The sequence below is a fragment of the Eimeria maxima genome, genomic scaffold (assembly GCF_000499605.1).
Source record: "Eimeria maxima Weybridge genomic scaffold, Emw_scaff7, whole genome shotgun sequence".
Lineage (NCBI taxonomy): Eukaryota > Apicomplexa > Conoidasida > Eucoccidiorida > Eimeriidae > Eimeria > Eimeria maxima.
The window spans coordinates 54,618-72,500 of record NW_013566697.1 but is presented as its reverse complement, the minus strand read 5'-3'; the positions used below and the strand labels follow the sequence as shown (position 1 = coordinate 72,500).

Here is a 17,883-nt window from a genome sequence, read left to right as displayed (position 1 = left end):
GTGGTTGTCTGCAGCAGCAGCAGCAGCAGCAGCAGGACCACGCGAGCAGCAGCAGCAGCTGCTGCTGCTGCAGCACAGGAACAGCAGCAACTTGTGAAATAACACTAGATTATATAAAAGAAGACACTCGAAGCAGCTCACTAAGGGATGCAGCAGCAGCTCCTGCTGCTGCTGCTGCTGCTGCTGCAGTGCTGCAAACTCCGTAAGCCTTAAGGCCTCAACAGCAGCAGCGGCAGCAGCAGCAGCTACAGCAGCAACACAGCGAGATGCAGAACCCTCCTCTGCTGCTGCTGTTGTTGTTGCTCCTGCTGCCTAATTTCGCAGTAGTCGATACTGCCGCTGCAGCAGCAACAGCAACAACAGGAGCAACAGCAGCAACGGCAAGAACCATTGAACACCCAGCAGCAAAAGAAGCAACGGCAGCTGCTGCAACAGCAACTGCAGCAGCAGCAGCAGAACCACCCAGACATAATGCCCATGAAGACTCCGCCGCACTCAATACTGCCGCTGTAGCTGCGCTTGCTGTGCAACATCAGCAGCAGCACGAGAAGCAGCAGCAGCAGCAGCAGCAGCAACAACAACAACAACAACAGCAGCAGCAACTGCAGCAGCAACAACAACGGCAATTTGGGAGGCCGTCTGATTTTCTTCGGGCTTCCTTCCCAGCTCGAGTGATCCCCTCGCAGCAGCAGCAGCAGCAGCAGCAGCAGCAGCAGGAGCAGCAGCAGCAGTTGCAGCAGCAGCTAGAACCGCAGCAACAGCAACAAAGAGAGTTAAGGAATCAGCAGACTCAGCTCGTTGCAATACCAGCAGCAAAACAAGAAACAGCAGCAACAGCAGCAGCATCTGCTGCTGCTGCTGCTGCTGCTGCTAAATCTGCAGTTGTTGCTGCTGCTCCTCCCCGACACCTCGCAGCTAGAACAAACCAGGTGAACCTAAACCCTAAACCCTAAACCCTAAACCCTAAACCCTAAACCCTAGCTCTATTCTTACCTCTCCGCCTTAAATCTCTCTATATAAACCCTAAACCCTAGTAAACCCTAAACCCTTTGCTGCCTCTGCGTTGAGTGTTTGCTGCTGCTGCTGCTGCTGCTGCTCAGACAAGCTGCCCCAGTGGAGAATATCTTGATGCTGTACGTCTTGCTCACACAGCTGCTGCTGCTGCTGCTGCTGCTAGAATAACTTCATCAGCAGCCTAAAATAAGCAGCAGCAGCAGCAAAACCCTAGAAACAACAGCAGCAGCAGCAGAACACTAGCAGCAACAACAGCAGCAGCAGCAGCAAATAGGGCTAAAGTGTATTGCTCACCATTTTGTTTAAATAATGCCCTTGTTTTATTTCTGCTGTTGCTGCTGCTGCTGCTGCCCTGCTTCCCCTCCTGCTGCTGTTGTTGCTGCTGCTGCTGCTGCTGCAGGACAATACCTGCCAGCCTTGCCCAGCAGGTACATATTCTGCTGCTGGTGCTGTTGGTATATTTTCTTGTATTCTTTGTCCTGCTGCTACATGGAGTATACAACAATCTGCTGTCTGTACACCTTGTCCTACTAATAAAAGTACGAACGTTAATGCATTTGCTGCTGCTGCTGCTGCTGCTGCTGCTGTATGTGTTGCTGTATGTGGTGTTGTATGTGGTGCTGCTGTTGGGGGTGATGGTGATGGTGCTGCTGCTGTTGCTGGTGCTGCTGTTGTATGTGTTGCTGCTGCTGCTACTGGGGTTGCTGCGTCTTTGTGCTGCATGCTGCTGCTGCTGCTGCTGCTGCTGCTGTGGTTGCTGCTGCTGCAGCAACGGCGTTGAGCGGGTCCACTTCGGCTGACAGCTGCTTCTGCGTCTCTGGTGGGTCTCCGCCCCACCAGCTAGCTAGCTACCTATGTAATTAGCCAGCTAGCTAGATAGCTAGCTAGCTAGCTAGCTAGTCAGGTAGCTAGCTAGTTAGCTAGCCAGTTAGCTAGCTAGTTTAGTAGGAGTTGTGGAGATGTTGCTGCTGCTGCTGAAGTTTGCTGCTTGTGGCAGATGGGCTGTATGGACAGCTGCCCCACATTATACCAACAGCAGCAGCAACAGAAGCAGCAGAAGCAGCAGCAGAAGCAGCAGATGCTGCTGCCAGCAGGTTAGCAGGAGCAGTAGCTAAGTGCCTAGACAACGAGGATCTAGTTGTTGCTTGAAGAATCCATTCTTTTCGCTGCTGCTGCTTCTGCTGCTGCTGGTGTGCTGCTTCTGCTGCTGCTGCTTCTGCTGCTGCTGCTGCTGCTGCAGGGACGAAGCCTTCTAATGAGGATCCTTCTGACTGCGTGAAGTGTAAGGGAGTAGAGGAGTGGTGTCTCCGTGCTGCAGCAGCAGAAGGAGGATGGTGGTCATGGGCATCAATATGTAGCTCTGCTGCTGCTCCTGCTGCTGTTGCTGCTGCTGCTTCTACTACGGATCTTCATCCCTTCTGCCAAGAGCTGGGATCCGATCCCAATAAGCTACACTTTAGATACAGCTGCAGCAGAGGCAGCAAATGTACAGGAAATGTTGATGAGCCTTGTGCTGATGGTACTGCAGGAGTTTTCTGCTCAAGTGTACGTGCAACTTCCTGCTGCTGCCGCTGCTGCTGCTGCTTCCCTTATCCTTCTTATTCCCTATTCTTTGATTAGGGTTTAGGGTTTAGGGTTTAGGGTTTGGATTTTAGGGTTTAGGGTTTAGGGTTTAGGGTTTGGATTTTTAGGGTTTAGGGTTTAGGGTTTAGGGTTTGTTATGTATGTATGTGTGCAGTGTACAGATGGTTATAGTAACAGTTTATTATTTCCTTTTGAATTAGGTTGTCAAGCCTGCGGTGCTGCACAATACATTTCTTTTTTTCTTCTTTTTTTTGCTGTTTTGCTGCTTGCTGCTGTTGCTCTATGGTGGCTAAGGAGAGCAGCACTATGGGGAGACACTTCGCAGTTAGTCCCTACCCTCCGTAATGTCTCCTTCTTCTGGCAAATTGCATCCAATCTAGCGTAAGGGTTTAGGGTTTAGGGTTTAGGGTCTAGAGTCTAGGGTCTAGGGTTTAGGGCTAGGGTTTAGGGTTTAGGGTTTACACTGTTTTTGCTGTATGTGTTGTTTTTAGCTGCTTATGCTGTTATTCTTCCTGTTTCTGCATTTACTGTATTTGCTGCATTTGCCTCACTTGCTGCATTTCCTGCTGCTCTTGCCATTGCTGCTGCTGCTGCTGCTGCTGCTGCTGCTGCTGTCTTCAGTCCGTTGCTGCGTGATTGCTCCTCCTTCCCTTGGACTCTTTTAGGGGTTTTTTCTTTCGGCCTGCCGCTGCCGCAGCTGCTGCAGTGTATAGGAAAGGTCAGTTTGCTGCTTATGCTGATGCTGCTGCTGGTGCTGCTGCTGCTGCTGCGGTTACATGCCTGCCGGTTGTTACACGCTTCTGTGTGCTGTTTGTCTCCTGTTACTGCAGCGTAGCAGCTGGACATCTTCTGCGTGGCTGCAGCTACTAGTTGCTGCTTTTTTCCCTCTGCTGCTGCTGCCTGTTGCTGCACTTTTGGGGCTTTGTTTGCATGCGCTGCATCAGCAAGCAGCAGCAAAGTACCAAAGAGATGCAGAAAAAATTGCCCTTAATACGGATATCTATATGGCCCCTAAAGATGACGCAGAAGATATAGGTCCGTAAACCCTAAACCCTAAACCCTAAACCCTAAACCCTTCTTTGTAGAGCCCTCATAGAGATCGGTTAACTGGTTCGTCGCCCGCCTCTTAAAGCATAGATAGAGTTCATGGCACTACACCTACGGTTTAGGGATTAGGGTTAAGGGTTTAGGGTTTAGGGTTTAGGGTTTAGGGTTTAGGGTTTGTGGTGCAGCTGCGGCAATTCTGCGCGAGCGCGAACGTCTTCTCGAGCAGCCGCCTACCCCAAAGCGACGACTGCGATTTGCTTCGGACACTGCAGCAACAGGAGCAGCAACAGGAGCAGCAACAGGGGCAGCAACAGGAGCAGGAGCAGCAACAGGGACAGCAGCAAAACCAGCAACAGGAGCAGCAGCAGGAGCACCAGCAAAACCAGCAACAGGAGTGCCAGCAGGAGCACCAGCAGGAGCACCACCAAAACCACCAGCAGGAGCAGGAGCAGGAGCAGCAACAGGAGCAGCAACACCAGCAGCACCACCAGCAGCAGGAGGTGCGCAGCAGCCTCGCATGCCCGCCAACGCAGCACCAGAAAACAGGGAAAGGTCGGAGGTGACACAGCAGCAACAGCAACTGCAACAACAGCAGCAACAGCCGCCGCCGCAGCAGCAGCAGCAGCAGCCGCGTCAGTTTACTCGTGAACCTGTCCATGCTGCTCCACCTGCTGTATCAGCAGCAGCAGAAGCACCAGGCCGCCCGGCAGCAGGCCAGCAGCAGCAGCGGAATCAGCCGCAGCAGCAGCCGAACCAGGCGCAACCACCAGCACAGCAGCAGAAACCACAACAGCAGCAACAACAGAAGCCACAGCAGCAGCAACAACAACAAAAGCCACAGCCGCAGCAGCAGCAGCAACAGCAGCAGCATCACCATCAGCAGCAGCAGCATCCTGGTATAAAAGTGATACAGAAGGCGGTATCTAAAAAAGCAGAAGAAGAAGAATCTCCTGATCCTGCTGTTGCTGCTGTTATGGAGGACATGGAGGACCGAGCTAAGGCAGCAGCTGCTGCTGCTGCTGAAGCAGCAGCAGCAGCAGCAGAGAAGGAAGGAGCAAGGTGGAGGAAGAGTCAATGGATCCTTGGATCGTGGGCAGTCCTGCACCATCTACTTGTCTTCACAGTTGCACAGTACGTCTATTCCTGCTGCTGTTGCTGCTGCTGTTGCTGCTGCTGTTGCTGCTGCTGTTGCTGCTTCTGTTGCTTCTGCCATCAGTCCTCTCGAAACGAATGTTGTTTTTCTTTTTAGCAGGTCTAGCACTTCGTGCTGCACTTGCTGCTGCTGTTGCACTTTCTGCTGCTGCTGCTGCTGCTGCATTGTGTCGGTTGCGTGTTGCTGTGCGTTGCTGCTGCAGGATGCTGTTATGGAGTTGCTGCACTCGTGACGCGCAGCAGCAGCAGCCAGTATATCGTTATTTGCTGATAGATGGATCTGTTACTCCTTCTATGTTAGGCAGCACGCAGCTAGCTGTTGGTATGCTGCTGCTGTGGCTCGTGCTGCTGCCAGCAATAGAAATTGCCCTTCTTTGGTGGGCAAGAAGAGGAGGACGTCTGCTGCTTGAAGAGTCAGCAACACAAACATAGCCCACATTCACACTCATCTGCTGCTGCAGCAACCCATGCATGCAACTTGCATGCATGTATGCATGCATGTTGTGTTGCTGCAACGATTTATACAGCTGTACCTGCATGCAGCTAACGAAGATGCATACACGTTTGTGTTGCTGCTGGTCTTTCCTCTTTATTCATCTTTGCATGCATGCTTGTCTATAAACATGCATGCATACATATAAACACCTGCATGCAACCTGCATGCATGCATGCATGCATGCATAGTTTGTTGTGTGTATGTATATGTGTGTACCTTAGGTGTCCATTAACAGCTGGATGGTTTATATCTGGATTTACGGATGGATATTATTGGTGGTATTTTTATCAGCAGGTGTCTGTACACCTGATTCAGGTGTCTGTTGCATATGCAATTTCTTCTTCTTTTTCCTTAAAAACAATAGAAGGACCTAAAGGTTTCTTTGCTTATGGATTAATGCCCAATTTAACATCAAATATACAAGCACTTGCTGTTCTTAATATTACTGTTCTTTATGCTATTTCTCATCTAAGGTATACTGCTGCTGCTGCTGTCACTGCTGCTGCTGCTGCTGATGCTGCTGCTGCTCTTGTTCATGATGCTGCTCTTGCTGATGATCATCATGCTGTTGCTGCTGATGTTGCTGCTGTTACTGCAGTTTACCTGTCTACGTCAACAAGAAAAACATTATAGCATCCCGCTCAGCAAGGTAAGGAAATCCTTCCGTGTATTGCTGTTGCCGTTGCAGCAGCAGCTGCTGCTGCTGCTGCTACTACAGTTGCTTACCTTTTGCTTCTTTGTCTGCGCACTCATTGGTAAACTGCCAGTGCATTTGCTCCTATCGTTGCTGCTGCTGCTGCTGCTGCTGCTGCTGCTACAGGTCGTCATTAGGTGTAGCATTGATCCTTATGTGCACCGCTTTCTACAACGACTCGATACCCTCTGGATCAGGCAGAGATGTCCGTACACCCCAACAGCTAGATGACCTTAAAATTGTTTGTGGGGACTGCTGAATATTTAGGGTTTAGGGTTTATGCTTTAGGGTTTAGGGTTTAGGGTTTAGGGTTTGAGGTGTGGGCTTGTTGTGCAGGCCATTGGATGGTTTGCTGCAGTGTCCGTCATTTTGTTAATATTGCTGCACGTCACAGTCGTGCTTATTACAACAGGGTAAGTTCAAAATTAGGGTTTAGGGTTTAGGGTTTAGGGTGTATTGGTTGGTGGTGACCTCAGGCCGGTAGTTCAGTTGGATAGAATGCCCGGCTACGGACCGGGTGGTCGTGGGTTCGAATCCTGCTCGGCCTACTTTTCTCTCTTTTTTATTTATTTAAAAATAAAGAAAGCAGCAGCAGCAGCAGCAGTAGCAGCAGCAGCAGTCTAATGCATTGGTTATTGTTGCTGTCGCCTTCTTCTTTCCATGGGGGTTTTTATCATATAGCGCTTGTACATGAACAAACCCTTAAACACTTTAGGGTTTAGTGTTTGAGGGAACAGACAGGCAGCTGGGACGCATACCGAGGGTTTAGGGTCCATTGGTCGATTCAGACGTTGCCGGTGCTGTTACACCCTAGAACCTAGTATTTAGGGTTTAGGGTTTAGGGTTTACGATGTCTTATTATGTCGCCTATGAATTATCCATGTGTATCTCTGGCTTCCCATATATCATAACATCTAGGGTGTATGGTGGTAAATTTTTAGGACTGTTTGCCCCACATTACGGTTTATTCTTTAGATTTAGGGTTTAGGGTTTAGGGTTTAGGGTTTAGGGTTTAGGGTTTGGAGTAATTTATGTATACAGTGTAATCCGTCGCCTCCGTCATCGTTACAAATGGATTCGTCAATTTGTTGATTTCTTTCGTTTTGCAAAAACACGATTGGAGGCATTTCGTTCTCCGGATAAAGAAGAAATCTTAGAAATGCATGAACTTAGAGGAAATCTTAAGTATACCTATATATAATTCCTGCTGCTGCTGTTGCTGCTGCTGCTCGTGCTGCTGCTCGTGCTGCTGCTCGTGCTGTTGCTGTTACTGCTGCTGGTTGTGATGTTGATGTGGTGCTGATGTTCCTGCTGTTGCTACTTTTGGTGGTGGTGCTCATGGTTCAGTTGATCTTGCTGTTGCTGTTGCCGCTCCTGCTGCTGTTGCTGCTACTGGTCCTGCTTATCCTGCTTCTCCTGCTGCTGTTTCGGTTGTCGTTGTTGCTGCTGTTGCGTTTGCCCCGGCAATTGCTTCTTTTGACTGCTGCGTGCTGCTGCTGCTGCAGGTTGGAGCAGGCAGAGAAAGAAGGTAAAGAAGATCTAACTCGGCGTCATTGGCGATTAGGTCTGCGTAACCCTCATCTTGATTTACATCGTCTTGCTGCACAGATGAATAGAGCACAAGACGGTGAGGAGTACAGACACCTCACGAGACTTATGTTGCTGCCTAATGTTAAACCCGATGTTAAGGAAACCCTCATGGCTGCCGTCAAAAAAGTCAAAAGCAAACCTAGAGTAAGGACAAACCCTAAACCCTAAACCCTGATCTGCCCTAAGCTGCACTACCTCAGCTTGCATCTCGTCTAGCAAAGGCCTCTGCCGTGGTAGTACACTAAAGGATCGAGTGTACAACTAAACCGTATGGTTCAATACATGCCCTTCGGTCTAGGGTTTAGGGTTTAGGGTTTACGGGTATTCTGTATAGGCTCTGGCGGCGTTGTTGCATTTGACGCTCATGGAGAATTTTCCCACCATAGATCGAGTTGAGGCATTCAATCTTCTTAAGAAACACGGATTCGATCCCAATGAGGTTAGGGTTTAGGGCTTAGGGTTTGGGCTTTAGGGTTTAGGGTTTAGCACATCGATTATTGTTGACAGGTGGCAGGTCAAACTGCATGCAGCAGCAGCAACAACACACAGCACCAGGCTGCTGCAGTTTGTGCTGCTGCTGCTGCTGCCGTTGGAAATGATGGCGACAATTGTTGCTGCTGCATGCATGTGTTTGCCTGTGAGTAGTGCTGCTGCTGCAAGTCTCAATTTGCTTGTGCTGCTGCTGTTTTTGCCAATGCTGAATTCTCACTGCTCCTGCTGCTGTGTTTCCTGGTTCTGCTGCTGCTGCAGCTGGCCCCTGCATGCGAAGATCTACTTCGTTACCGTCAAGAGTTGCTGCAGCGTAGCGAACGTCAGAGTTTATCTGAATTAAAGGAGATATACATAATGGGTTGGCGATTAGGGTTATTACGTTATCCTTCCTTAGAAGATCCTTCTCTTTGTCTTTGCCAGACAAAGACAATAAAAGATCAACAAATACAAGCAGCAGAAGAAAAAGCAAAAATACCTAGTCTAGACCCTAAACACCCGGCGGATGAAGACCTGAAAACCCTACTACCACAGGCAATATATACATGACAAACCCTAAACCCTAAACCCTTAATATTCATATTCAAGCCGTTAAGCCAGGTTTTGTTCAGTGCAGCAAGAAACCGACTGCAGAACGCCTTAGAGGCTTCTAAGGGGCTAGGGTTTATGGTTTGTTGTCTAGAGTGTTTAGGGTTTAGGGTTTAGGGTTTGTGCTCTGTCGGTCTTAGGAAGCTGTTCGAATGGTGTTGCACTGCGGTCTGCTGGACATCTCGGACTTCGACTTTGAGGGTATGTCCTGCTGCTGCTCTTTCTGCTGCTGCTGTTGCTGCTGTTTATTATTGGCCTTTCTTTCTCTTTTCTAGCTGGTGTGTATGTGTATTTTAGTGGTTTTCTTCGTGTGCATGTCTCATTTTCAAATTTAGCATTGGGGTTTAGGGTTCAGTGTTTGGGGTTTAGGGTTTAGGCTTTAGTGTTTACGCTCTCTGTTTTGTATTGCTGCAGTGGCCAGGGAACTGCCGCGGACAAGATTCCTTGCATACGGCCTCGACCAGGAAGGCAGACTCATTGAGGTGCTAAGCCCTAAACCCTAAACCCTTTGTACTCTTCAAGGGCACAAGGCTCACCACCTGTGGCTGGCGTGACAACCATAGTCTATTCGCGCGTTTCTTATGGCGTGGCTGTTGTTTAGGGTTAGGGTTTAGGGTTAGGGTTTAGAATTAGGGTTTACTTTTCCTTTGTCCAGGGTTTCTACAGGGTTAGGGTTTGCTCCTTTGCGTTGCCTTCAGGGCTATGAAGAGGAAGAGGAAAAGAAGAAAAGGGAAATAACAGAACAACTCAAGGATGTCGCCCGTAAGCCAAGCCAAGCAGCAGCCGCTGCAGCAACAGCAACAGCACTAGCAACAGCAGCTGCCCTTCCTGTGCTGTCTGCTTTGCTGCTCTCTTCTGCCATTGATTGTCCCTGCTAGTGTTCTCCCCTGTGCTGCGGCGGCAGCTGTTTGCTGCTGCTGCAGCTGTTTACTGCTGACGCTCATTCTGATGTTTCCGCTGTCTGCTGCTGTTTTTGTTGCTGCAGGGACTGCCGGACTGGCGGTGCCTAAGAAAGCTGTTGCAGGAGACTTTCCTGCTGCTGCTGCTTTGTATGAGTTTGCTGCCGCTGAGCCGCAGGCACTGCAGCACAAACGGCGCATAGAGAGAGCCATTATCCTAAGGAAGGAATTTCTTGCTATTTTCCCTCTTGCCCTGCCTGCGATTAATCCATCAACAGGGGAGATAATCGAAGCAGCACCAGAGCAGCAGCAGCTGCTGCTGCAGCACCAGATGCAGCAGGAGGAGGACGAGCAGCAGATGGTCGTACTGCAGCAGCGCAAATCAGATGGGCCAACAGACAGCCTCGCCGCTATGCTTGTCCTCAAGCTGGAGGTTCTCGGCATGCAGCTACGGGTGCTCCAGCGAGATATATCCGTCATAGGTAACCCCTAAACCCTGATCGTAAACCCTAAACTCGAAACGCTAACCCTAAACCCTAAACCCTACCATTTGCTATCTTTGTCGCTGCAGGGGCACCTCAGAGTGCTGTTGGGCCGAGGGGAGATTTGACGTCTCTCGCGTTCAATAGCCATCCGAACTGCAGGTTGCTGGTGCAGCCGACGATGCTGCTGCGGTCTACATTTACAGTAGAGGTTTTTGTTGAGTTTCCTCTGCCGGCGAATTGCAGATACAGCGCAGTGTGTTCAGACACAGAAGGTAATGTCCTCTTGTGCATTGTGCAAAAACGAATGAGCCGCAAACAGCAGCAGGAACTGCAGCAACAGATACTGCAGCAGAAACTGCAGCAGCAAGAGTATACCTACTTCGCTGACGTAGGCGTACTCATTCCGAAGGATGCAACTCAAACAGACTCCGACAGCAGCAGCAGCAGCAGCAGTAGCAGCAGCAGCAGCAGTGATTCCAGCGACAGCAGCAGCAACAGCAGCAGGAGCAGGAGAAGCAAGCGTAAGAAGAAGCGCAACGTTGGCCCTGTATACAAGAATGGTTTTGCTTCTTGTTTAAGCCGGAAGGGAGGAGAGAGGGAGAGGCAGCAATTGCTGTCAGCTGTGCATACGCAAGGATTCCATTTATTGCATGCAGTTCGCAGAGGTGATGAAATAACATTTTTCTTAAATGGTATTCATCTTGGTACAATTGTTCGCGACTTTGAAAATATTTTCAGAAATATTTCAACTATAGGAAATCAAGTGCAAGGAGGAAAACCCTGCGGAAAAATTGCAGATTTCAATGTATACCCAAACCCCTAAAACCTAAACCCTAAACCCTCCTGCAAACCCTAAGAACCTAAACTCTAATGCACACGCTAAACCATGTTGCAAAAGCCTAACCCTAATGCAAACCCTAAACCCTAATGCAAACCCTAAACACTAATGTGCACACCCTACTGCTGTGCTGCTGCTTCGTCCAGGTCTTGGCGCTTGCTCTGGATCAGTCAACAGCAGCGGCTCGTTATCTCGAGTTGTCATCCTTGCGAAATACGAGCAAACTAGGCGACGGATTTGCTGCTCTGGTAGACACTGCGAATGAGGCTGCTGCTGCTGCACCGTTACCAGCAGGACTAACGGAGCGTGTTGAGTTGGATTTGCTGCTGGATATGAGTTTTGTTGTGGTGGATCCTCGACGCCCTCGTCATGTTTTTGGTGTATGTATACCTGAAGTATATTCAGCAATAATGTATTATTTATCTCTTCCTGATAAACAAATGACGAGATGTTCTCCTTCAGGGGCTCATGGTGCAAAACTTGTCAACGGTTGCTTCCCCTCAACTGCTGCTGCTGTTGGGGGTAGCACAATAAACGAGAGTCTGCTGCTGCTGCAGCCGCAGGTGCTGCTGCGGCGCGACCTTTGTTCTGCAGCAGGATACACCCTATCTGTGTGGATATATACCCCAATACCTAAGACAGGTTCTATGCATTTCCTCATTAGTGGTGATGCGGAGACACATGTTTGTATATCCGACTGTGACGGCTCTGTTGGTTCTTTGCTGCTACCTCCAACCCCTTCTACTGATGCGGTAGCAGCATCTGCAGCAGCTGCAGCGGCTGCTGCAGCTGCTGCTGCTTTGGAACAAGAGGCCGATCCCGCAGAAGCAGCAGCAGCAGCAGCTGCTGCTGCTGCTGAAGCAGATGATGACCAGTGGTCTGTCTACTCCGACGGCATCGCTCGAGAGTTGTATCCTTCGGGTTTGAGTCTGGCAGGCGAGAGTGAAGGTTGGCACTTGTTACATGTGGTGGCAGCAGCGTCGCCTCCAGTGTCTCCATCAGCAGCAGCAGCGGGGACTTCCCCAGCAGCAGCAGCAGCTAAGGAGGATGCAGGTACTGTAGCATTCTACCTAGATGGTGTCCCTAGGGGTCTTATTCCTCGTGCTTCTTGGCAACCAATTAAGTACATCGGCAACTCCCCCTCAGGCACTAAACCCTTCGGCTCCTTGGCCCACTTTAGGGTTTACGGAAAACCCTTTACTCCTCAAGATGTCTACTTTGACTACACAGGCAGGCTACACTGCCACGATGTGATGCAGTTAGCGTTTCCTACGGTTCCCTAGGGTTGGCTAGGGAGGCCCAGGGTTTACTAGGGTTTAGTACTGATTGCTAGGGTTTAGTAGGGTTTAATGGAGCTCATTAATATTTACTAGAGTTACAAGGGTTTAGTAGTGTTCACCGGGTTTTATACGGTGTATGTATCCAGGCTCGTTTTGCTGCTGGGTTTGGTTGTGTGTTCGTTGCTGCTGCTGCCTCTGCTGCAACGCTGTTGCTGCTGCTGCTTCCGCTAAGGGGTACCGTGAAGGGTGTTGTTGTGCATGCTGCAGCGTATCCGTTTCGTTACACTTTGACGGCAGCTCGGGCATCTTACGCAGGACCGCGAGTACCTGGCCTGCAGAGCAGCAGCAGCAGCAGCAGCAAAAGCAGCAGCAGCAGCAGCGACGACGAAGTGGTGTTGGATCCCGCTGAAGTGGGAGACGCTACAGCAAAAAAGCCCCCGCCGCTGCAGTTAGGAATGCAATCTGATGGAGAGTATTTAGATGTGCTGCCTGCAGCAGCAGCAAGGAGACACGAGCTAATAGTTGTGGGGCTTGGGCGTTATGTGCATGCGCCTGATGGTCAGCTAGCTGCATGCGACACTGTGGGGAGTATCACCAGCAGACGGGGAGACAAATCTGGCGGCAAACAAGGAGACAAATACACGGATAAAGAGACAATTAAAGAAGGAGACACAGACACAAATAAAGGAATTCATGTTGTCCCTCCCCTACGTCTTAAACCTAATGGATTTACTATTGCCTCCTGGATACGGCTACCCCTACCATACACCGGTGCACTGCATGCACTAGCAGGAGATGGTGCAGGCAATGCCTTCATAGCTGTTGACGCCAGCTGCAACTCTCTAGGTAACCTCTCAGTGCATGCATTTATTCACGTTTGCATGCATCCATCCATGCATGCATCAAGCCTCTTGCAGCGTAGCTGCTGTTGATGCTTGTTTTGCGGATGTATGTTTCTTTGTGTCTCATCATGCGTTTCTCTTTGTCTCTCTATCTCTCTCGCTGTGTGTGTGTGTGTGTGTGTGTGTGTGTGTGTGTGTGTGTGTGTGTGTGTGTGTGTGTGAGTCTGCTGCTTGTGTGTCGTGTGTGTGTTATTCTTTTTACCTGCTTGTGTCTCCTGCTGTAAAGTGTCTTTTTTCCCAGTATATATATCCCACTGCATGAGTCTATATGTAGTATATATGTATATGTTTGTGTGGGGTTTTGGGGTGTCCGTACACTTCCTTCTTTGTGGCTGCTGCAGGTGTAGTAGCCCGCCCTCGTGTTCGCGCTGCCTCGCGAGTGTGTCGCTCTTCGGCTGCTGGCTTTGGCCCTTTTGTTCCTTCGGGTGTATCCTTAAAGTTATTAGATAGCGGCTGGCATCATATTGCTGCTGTAGGTACAGGGAAGGCTACCTTCTTTTACCTTGATGGGCAACACAAGGGGGCCTCCCCCGCATGCTGCAAGGGGCCCCTTGCCGTCATAGGCAACGCCAACAGGAGGCCCTACAGCAGCAAACGGCCACCGACACACAAACGCAGCAGCAGCAGCAGCAGCGACAGTAGCAGTGGAGGCAGCAGCAGCAGCGAAGAACACGGAGACACGGGAGACTGCAAGATGCCTTTTGGCACTCTCTACAACTTTCAGGTGTACGGACAACCCATGACCCCACAACAGGTCGATACACTCTACCAGCAGCAAAAGAAACTCATGAAGATCCACCGCGGGACGACATGACCTGTCTCCTTTTTCCCGGCTGTCTCATCCGCCGCCGCTGCTGCTGCTACTACAACAGCTGCTGCAGCAGTGGCTGTAACGAGCTGCTAGGGGAAGCCAGATGGAGACAACCAGTCAGAGGGACAGCCAGGCGGCAAGTGCTGCTGTTGCTGCAGTCGCTTGCTTTCTGTAGGTAAGCTGGAGTCCTCAAAGGTGCCCTTGGGGTCCCCCTAGGGAGCCTCCTGTGTTCGCAGCACAGTCGAAACAGGAGCAGGCGCCCCCTTTGGGCCATCCCCTTCCGGTTCCCCCTGAGCCTCCATCACTTTTTTTTTGAGGGGCAGCAGAAGGTTGCTGTTATTTAAAGGGTTTGTTTAAAGTGAACAGTGCAAGAGAAGCTAATTGGCTAGTAATACACTAAAAGTTAATTACGCTTGCTGCATGCAGCAAACCACTGCATATTTCCTCTTGCCTATTCTCTCCTACTAAGACCCAAACCTTAGACTTGCTGCAGGTAGCCACGCGATACGCTCCTCTCCTAGCAGCAGCTGTAGGTGTTGCACGCAGCTACAGCAGCAGCAAACCTTAATCAGCAGCTCTAATGGACACTAGTCATTATTGCCTACAAAAAGGACACCCCCAGTCCCTGCTGGTACCTGCCGGCTCGTTCAAAGGCGTCTAAGTGGAAACCCTTAATAACGTGATTGCCTTGAGGTGTCTGTAGGAGGGGGCCCCCATTCGGGGGCCCTCCTAGGGGTACCCCTAGTGGGGGTCTCGTCAATGGGCACATGCAGCTCCCCTCCTAGTGCTGCAGGAGGGTCCCCCCTATGGAAGCTGGAGCGGGCCCAGGAGGAGAGAGCTGCAACAGCAGCAGCAATGCCATATGCTGCAGCGGCAGGCAGCACCAGGAAACGAAGCAGCAACAAGGGCAGCAGACAAGGAGGCGAGCGGTACAGAGCAGCACCCAGCGTCGTGCGATACCGAGGGCGTTGCTCCCCAGCAGCAGCTGCTGGTGCTGCTTCTGCTGCTGCTTTTGGAGCTTCTAGCGCATGCAGATGCTGCAGAGACTCCATCACCAGTGGCAGAAGAGCTGTTGAACAAAAGACAAGTCCCAAGGGAGGCCGCTCGTAGAGTTTGCGCTGGTCCTCTGGTTTCTGCTGTTGCGGGGACCCTACTGTGGGGGATCCTTGAGCCTGAGGGCCGCCTAGGGGCCCCATTAACTTCATTCTTTCTTCTGTGTCTTGAAGGGCATTCCATATACTGGCTGCTGCGCATGTGGCCCTCTCCTCAAGCAGCACTTGGTACCCCGACGGGAACACCTCTTTCTGGTGTTGTGCCCACTGCAGGGACCCCATTGGGGGGGAAGACCCCAGTGTGGTGCCCTGGAGAGGTGTAAAAGACCCTATTGCGGTCCCTGCGCGCCCCACCAAGGAAGGGCTAGGGGGGCCCCAGGCCCAACGCTGGGAAAGCGCATGCAGCACGCAGCTCCTATATGCTCGCATCTGCGTAGCCTGCAGCAGCAAGCATTCGTGGAGTCTCCGTGCTGTGCATACTCGGTCCCTATCAATAGGGTAAACCGCACACAGAGAAGGGGCCCCCGAGGGAGGGGTCCCAAAGCTGGGGGGGCCCTCAGATGAGTCCTTTGGTAGGGGCATCCAAGAACGGTTCGGTAAAGAAGAGGCAGCGAGTATAATTGGCAGCAGTGCGGATTCCAGCAGCCCTAAAAACAAAGACAAGAGAAAGTATATGGTCTCATGAAAGAAATACAATAAAATAGGGGACCCAGTACGGGGACCCTACAGAAAGGAAGCAAACGCTCAGTGCAGAAACTAGATAGGGGGGCCCCAATTGCGTGTTTAACGGCAGCCGTACCATGAGGGGGCCCTGGGGTACGCTACGTCCCCTGAACCCTTTCAAAGCTTAGAAGTAAAGCAGCAAACAGCAATGTACACTTTGTGCATCTATCCTTTGTGATGTTGGTACAGAGTTTGGGGTATAGGGTTTAGGGTTTCTGACTAAATATGGCTCTCAAAAGATGCATAGAGTTTAGGGTTTAGGGTTTAGTGCCCGATACCGCCGTCAAAAGAGGTAAGAAGTGAAAAGCCTCTGGCAAGCCCCCTCTGTTGCTTCCTCGTTTCTTCTTCAAGCGAACCCCCTTGTGCTGCTGCTGCTGCTGCATCTGCTGCTGCTGCTGCAAGCCGCTGCAGCCTCCTGCTGCAGCACTCAACACACAACAGTTGCGGCTGCAGTGCTGCAACAAGTAGAGCTCCTTCCCAGGAGCTTGGGCCCTCTTGCGGAGACCTCCCGGGGGCCCCATCAATACATTTGAGGTACTGAGGAACTGGATAAAAGTATAGAGTCCAACGGCCAAGAATAAGCCGATGAATATAAGGCGGCAGCTCTATTGAGGAGGAAGAATAAGAGGTAGCATGGAAACCTGCTATATCCCCAAGAGGGGCCCCCCAAGGGTCCTTATAAGCAGTAGAAATACAAGTGTCGGCGAATGTGTGAAATGAGGCTGCTTCTGTCCGCAAGAGTGATCGCTGACGCTGCTGCCGTTGCTGCTGGTGTTGCTGCTGCTGTTGCTGCTGTTTCTGCGTTATTCGTGTCTGTAGGTGTATAGATCGTAATGTGGAAGGCGACGAAGGCCACCCTACCTCCGCCAGTGCTGCTCGTGCTCCTACTGAAGATGTTGCTGCCACTGGTGTCGTTGCTGCTTGACCCGTTGACAGTATTTCAGCTGTTGCTGCCGCTGTTGCCGTCGCTGCTGGTGGTGCTGATGCTGCTGCTTCTACGTCTTGCAGGAGACGGGGACTGAATAGCTGGACACCCCGGAGGGCCCTTGTGAGGCCCCCGCGGATGAGTCGCATCTGATGAGGCGCCTTCACTGCCCCTGTAATGAAACAATTAAAGGTATGGAGTTATGAAGGGAGGAAGAAGGAAAAAGGAAAGCCGGTTACACCTCAAAGGGCCCCCCTCCATTAGACCGGTCCCGATACACCCAAGCAAGATACAGATAATTGCTCACAGACGTCCATATACACGTCTTAAACGGCAGAAATAAATCTATTTAACAAGGATTAAGATGCACAGTTAGTGAAAGGGTATCGTGTCACTAGGCCTGCCTCCTTGGGGGCCCCCCAGGGCAACATTGGAGTGGGGGGTAAGCTTGGGATAAACAGACACAACAAACTAATTCATTTTTTCCGTTGAAGAATGCTGTTGCTTGTGCCAAGTAACAGAAAAGATATTATTATTCAATCTGCCATCTCAGAATATGTTCATATTTTAAGGAGCAAGAACGCCCTCTGCACTCAGGCCGATAGTTCAGTTGGATAGAATGCCCGGCTACGGACCGGGTGGTCGTGGGTTCGAATCCTGCTCGGCCTACTTTTGCTTTTGCACCTTCCACCGCAGGTGTTTTTCGTTTTCTAAGGGTTTATTTACACATTTTAACTCTTTTCTGCGGTGCTCAGACGAAAGAGCACCAGCATTGCCTGTGTTACGGTGATGGATTTGCAAGGTTGGGGATACACGGGGGCACGAGGTATGTGAAATAGCCTTGAAAATGCTACAGTTCCTTCAGCAGCAGTTCTAGGGAGAATAAACCGGACTAAACTAGGCCGAGCAGGATTCGAACCCACGACCACCCGGTCCGTAGCCGGGCATTCTATCCAACTGAACTATCGGCCTGAGTACGTCCGACGACTCCACACAGGAAATACTAGTTTGTGCTTAACCCCTAAAAGTTTGCATGTGGGTCGTTGACATCGTGAGTCAAATTAATGGAGGCTACACAACACTGCAAACACCAAAGCGTTTCCCACGCCTTGTGACAGTAGTTTGTATATTTCAAGCCGCTAGTACACCTCCAGCCAGTTTCACAGCTTCGCATCAAAACTGCGTGCACATACTGCCAGCCGCATGAATGTAGCTCTCGTGGAGTTCTGCTAATGTAGTTTTATCTCTCAGTAGACGCAGTTACACTGCTATAAAAACATCCACATCGCCAATGTTGAAGGCCGTTTGACGATA

General features: G+C 50.7%; 2 protein-coding genes across 2 annotated transcripts in view; one reads left to right on the top strand and one right to left on the bottom strand.

Annotated features, from left to right (window-relative positions):
• EMWEY_00001340 (hypothetical protein, conserved) overlaps nucleotides 1-13,872 on the top strand; it is a gene marked incomplete at both ends in the record, with an annotated part of 17,387 nt that extends 3,515 nt beyond the window's left edge. The window contains 22 exons of the mRNA XM_013482641.1: nucleotides 325-929; nucleotides 2,012-2,108; nucleotides 2,255-2,296; nucleotides 3,264-3,316; nucleotides 3,543-3,633; nucleotides 3,831-4,776; nucleotides 5,001-5,093; nucleotides 5,892-5,942; nucleotides 6,114-6,192; nucleotides 6,324-6,400; nucleotides 6,464-6,514; nucleotides 7,029-7,172; nucleotides 7,493-7,721; nucleotides 7,912-8,016; nucleotides 8,795-8,855; nucleotides 9,069-9,136; nucleotides 9,353-9,416; nucleotides 9,640-10,035; nucleotides 10,125-10,585; nucleotides 11,023-11,929; nucleotides 12,424-13,002; nucleotides 13,400-13,872. Coding sequence (XP_013338095.1) covers nucleotides 325-929; nucleotides 2,012-2,108; nucleotides 2,255-2,296; nucleotides 3,264-3,316; nucleotides 3,543-3,633; nucleotides 3,831-4,776; nucleotides 5,001-5,093; nucleotides 5,892-5,942; nucleotides 6,114-6,192; nucleotides 6,324-6,400; nucleotides 6,464-6,514; nucleotides 7,029-7,172; nucleotides 7,493-7,721; nucleotides 7,912-8,016; nucleotides 8,795-8,855; nucleotides 9,069-9,136; nucleotides 9,353-9,416; nucleotides 9,640-10,035; nucleotides 10,125-10,585; nucleotides 11,023-11,929; nucleotides 12,424-13,002; nucleotides 13,400-13,872 — 5,672 coding nt within the window. The remainder of the gene's footprint in view (nucleotides 1-324; nucleotides 930-2,011; nucleotides 2,109-2,254; nucleotides 2,297-3,263; nucleotides 3,317-3,542; nucleotides 3,634-3,830; nucleotides 4,777-5,000; nucleotides 5,094-5,891; nucleotides 5,943-6,113; nucleotides 6,193-6,323; nucleotides 6,401-6,463; nucleotides 6,515-7,028; nucleotides 7,173-7,492; nucleotides 7,722-7,911; nucleotides 8,017-8,794; nucleotides 8,856-9,068; nucleotides 9,137-9,352; nucleotides 9,417-9,639; nucleotides 10,036-10,124; nucleotides 10,586-11,022; nucleotides 11,930-12,423; nucleotides 13,003-13,399) is intronic.
• A 668-nt stretch (nucleotides 13,873-14,540) lies between these two features.
• On the bottom strand, nucleotides 14,541-16,718 carry EMWEY_00001330 (hypothetical protein, conserved; the record flags this gene model as incomplete). The annotated part of the gene is made up of 3 exons (XM_013482640.1): nucleotides 14,541-15,230; nucleotides 15,402-15,568; nucleotides 15,923-16,718. 3 exons carry the CDS (start codon nucleotides 16,716-16,718, stop codon nucleotides 14,541-14,543), a joined length of 1,653 nt encoding a protein of 550 aa, XP_013338094.1.
• Nucleotides 16,719-17,883: the final 1,165 nt, after the last annotated feature.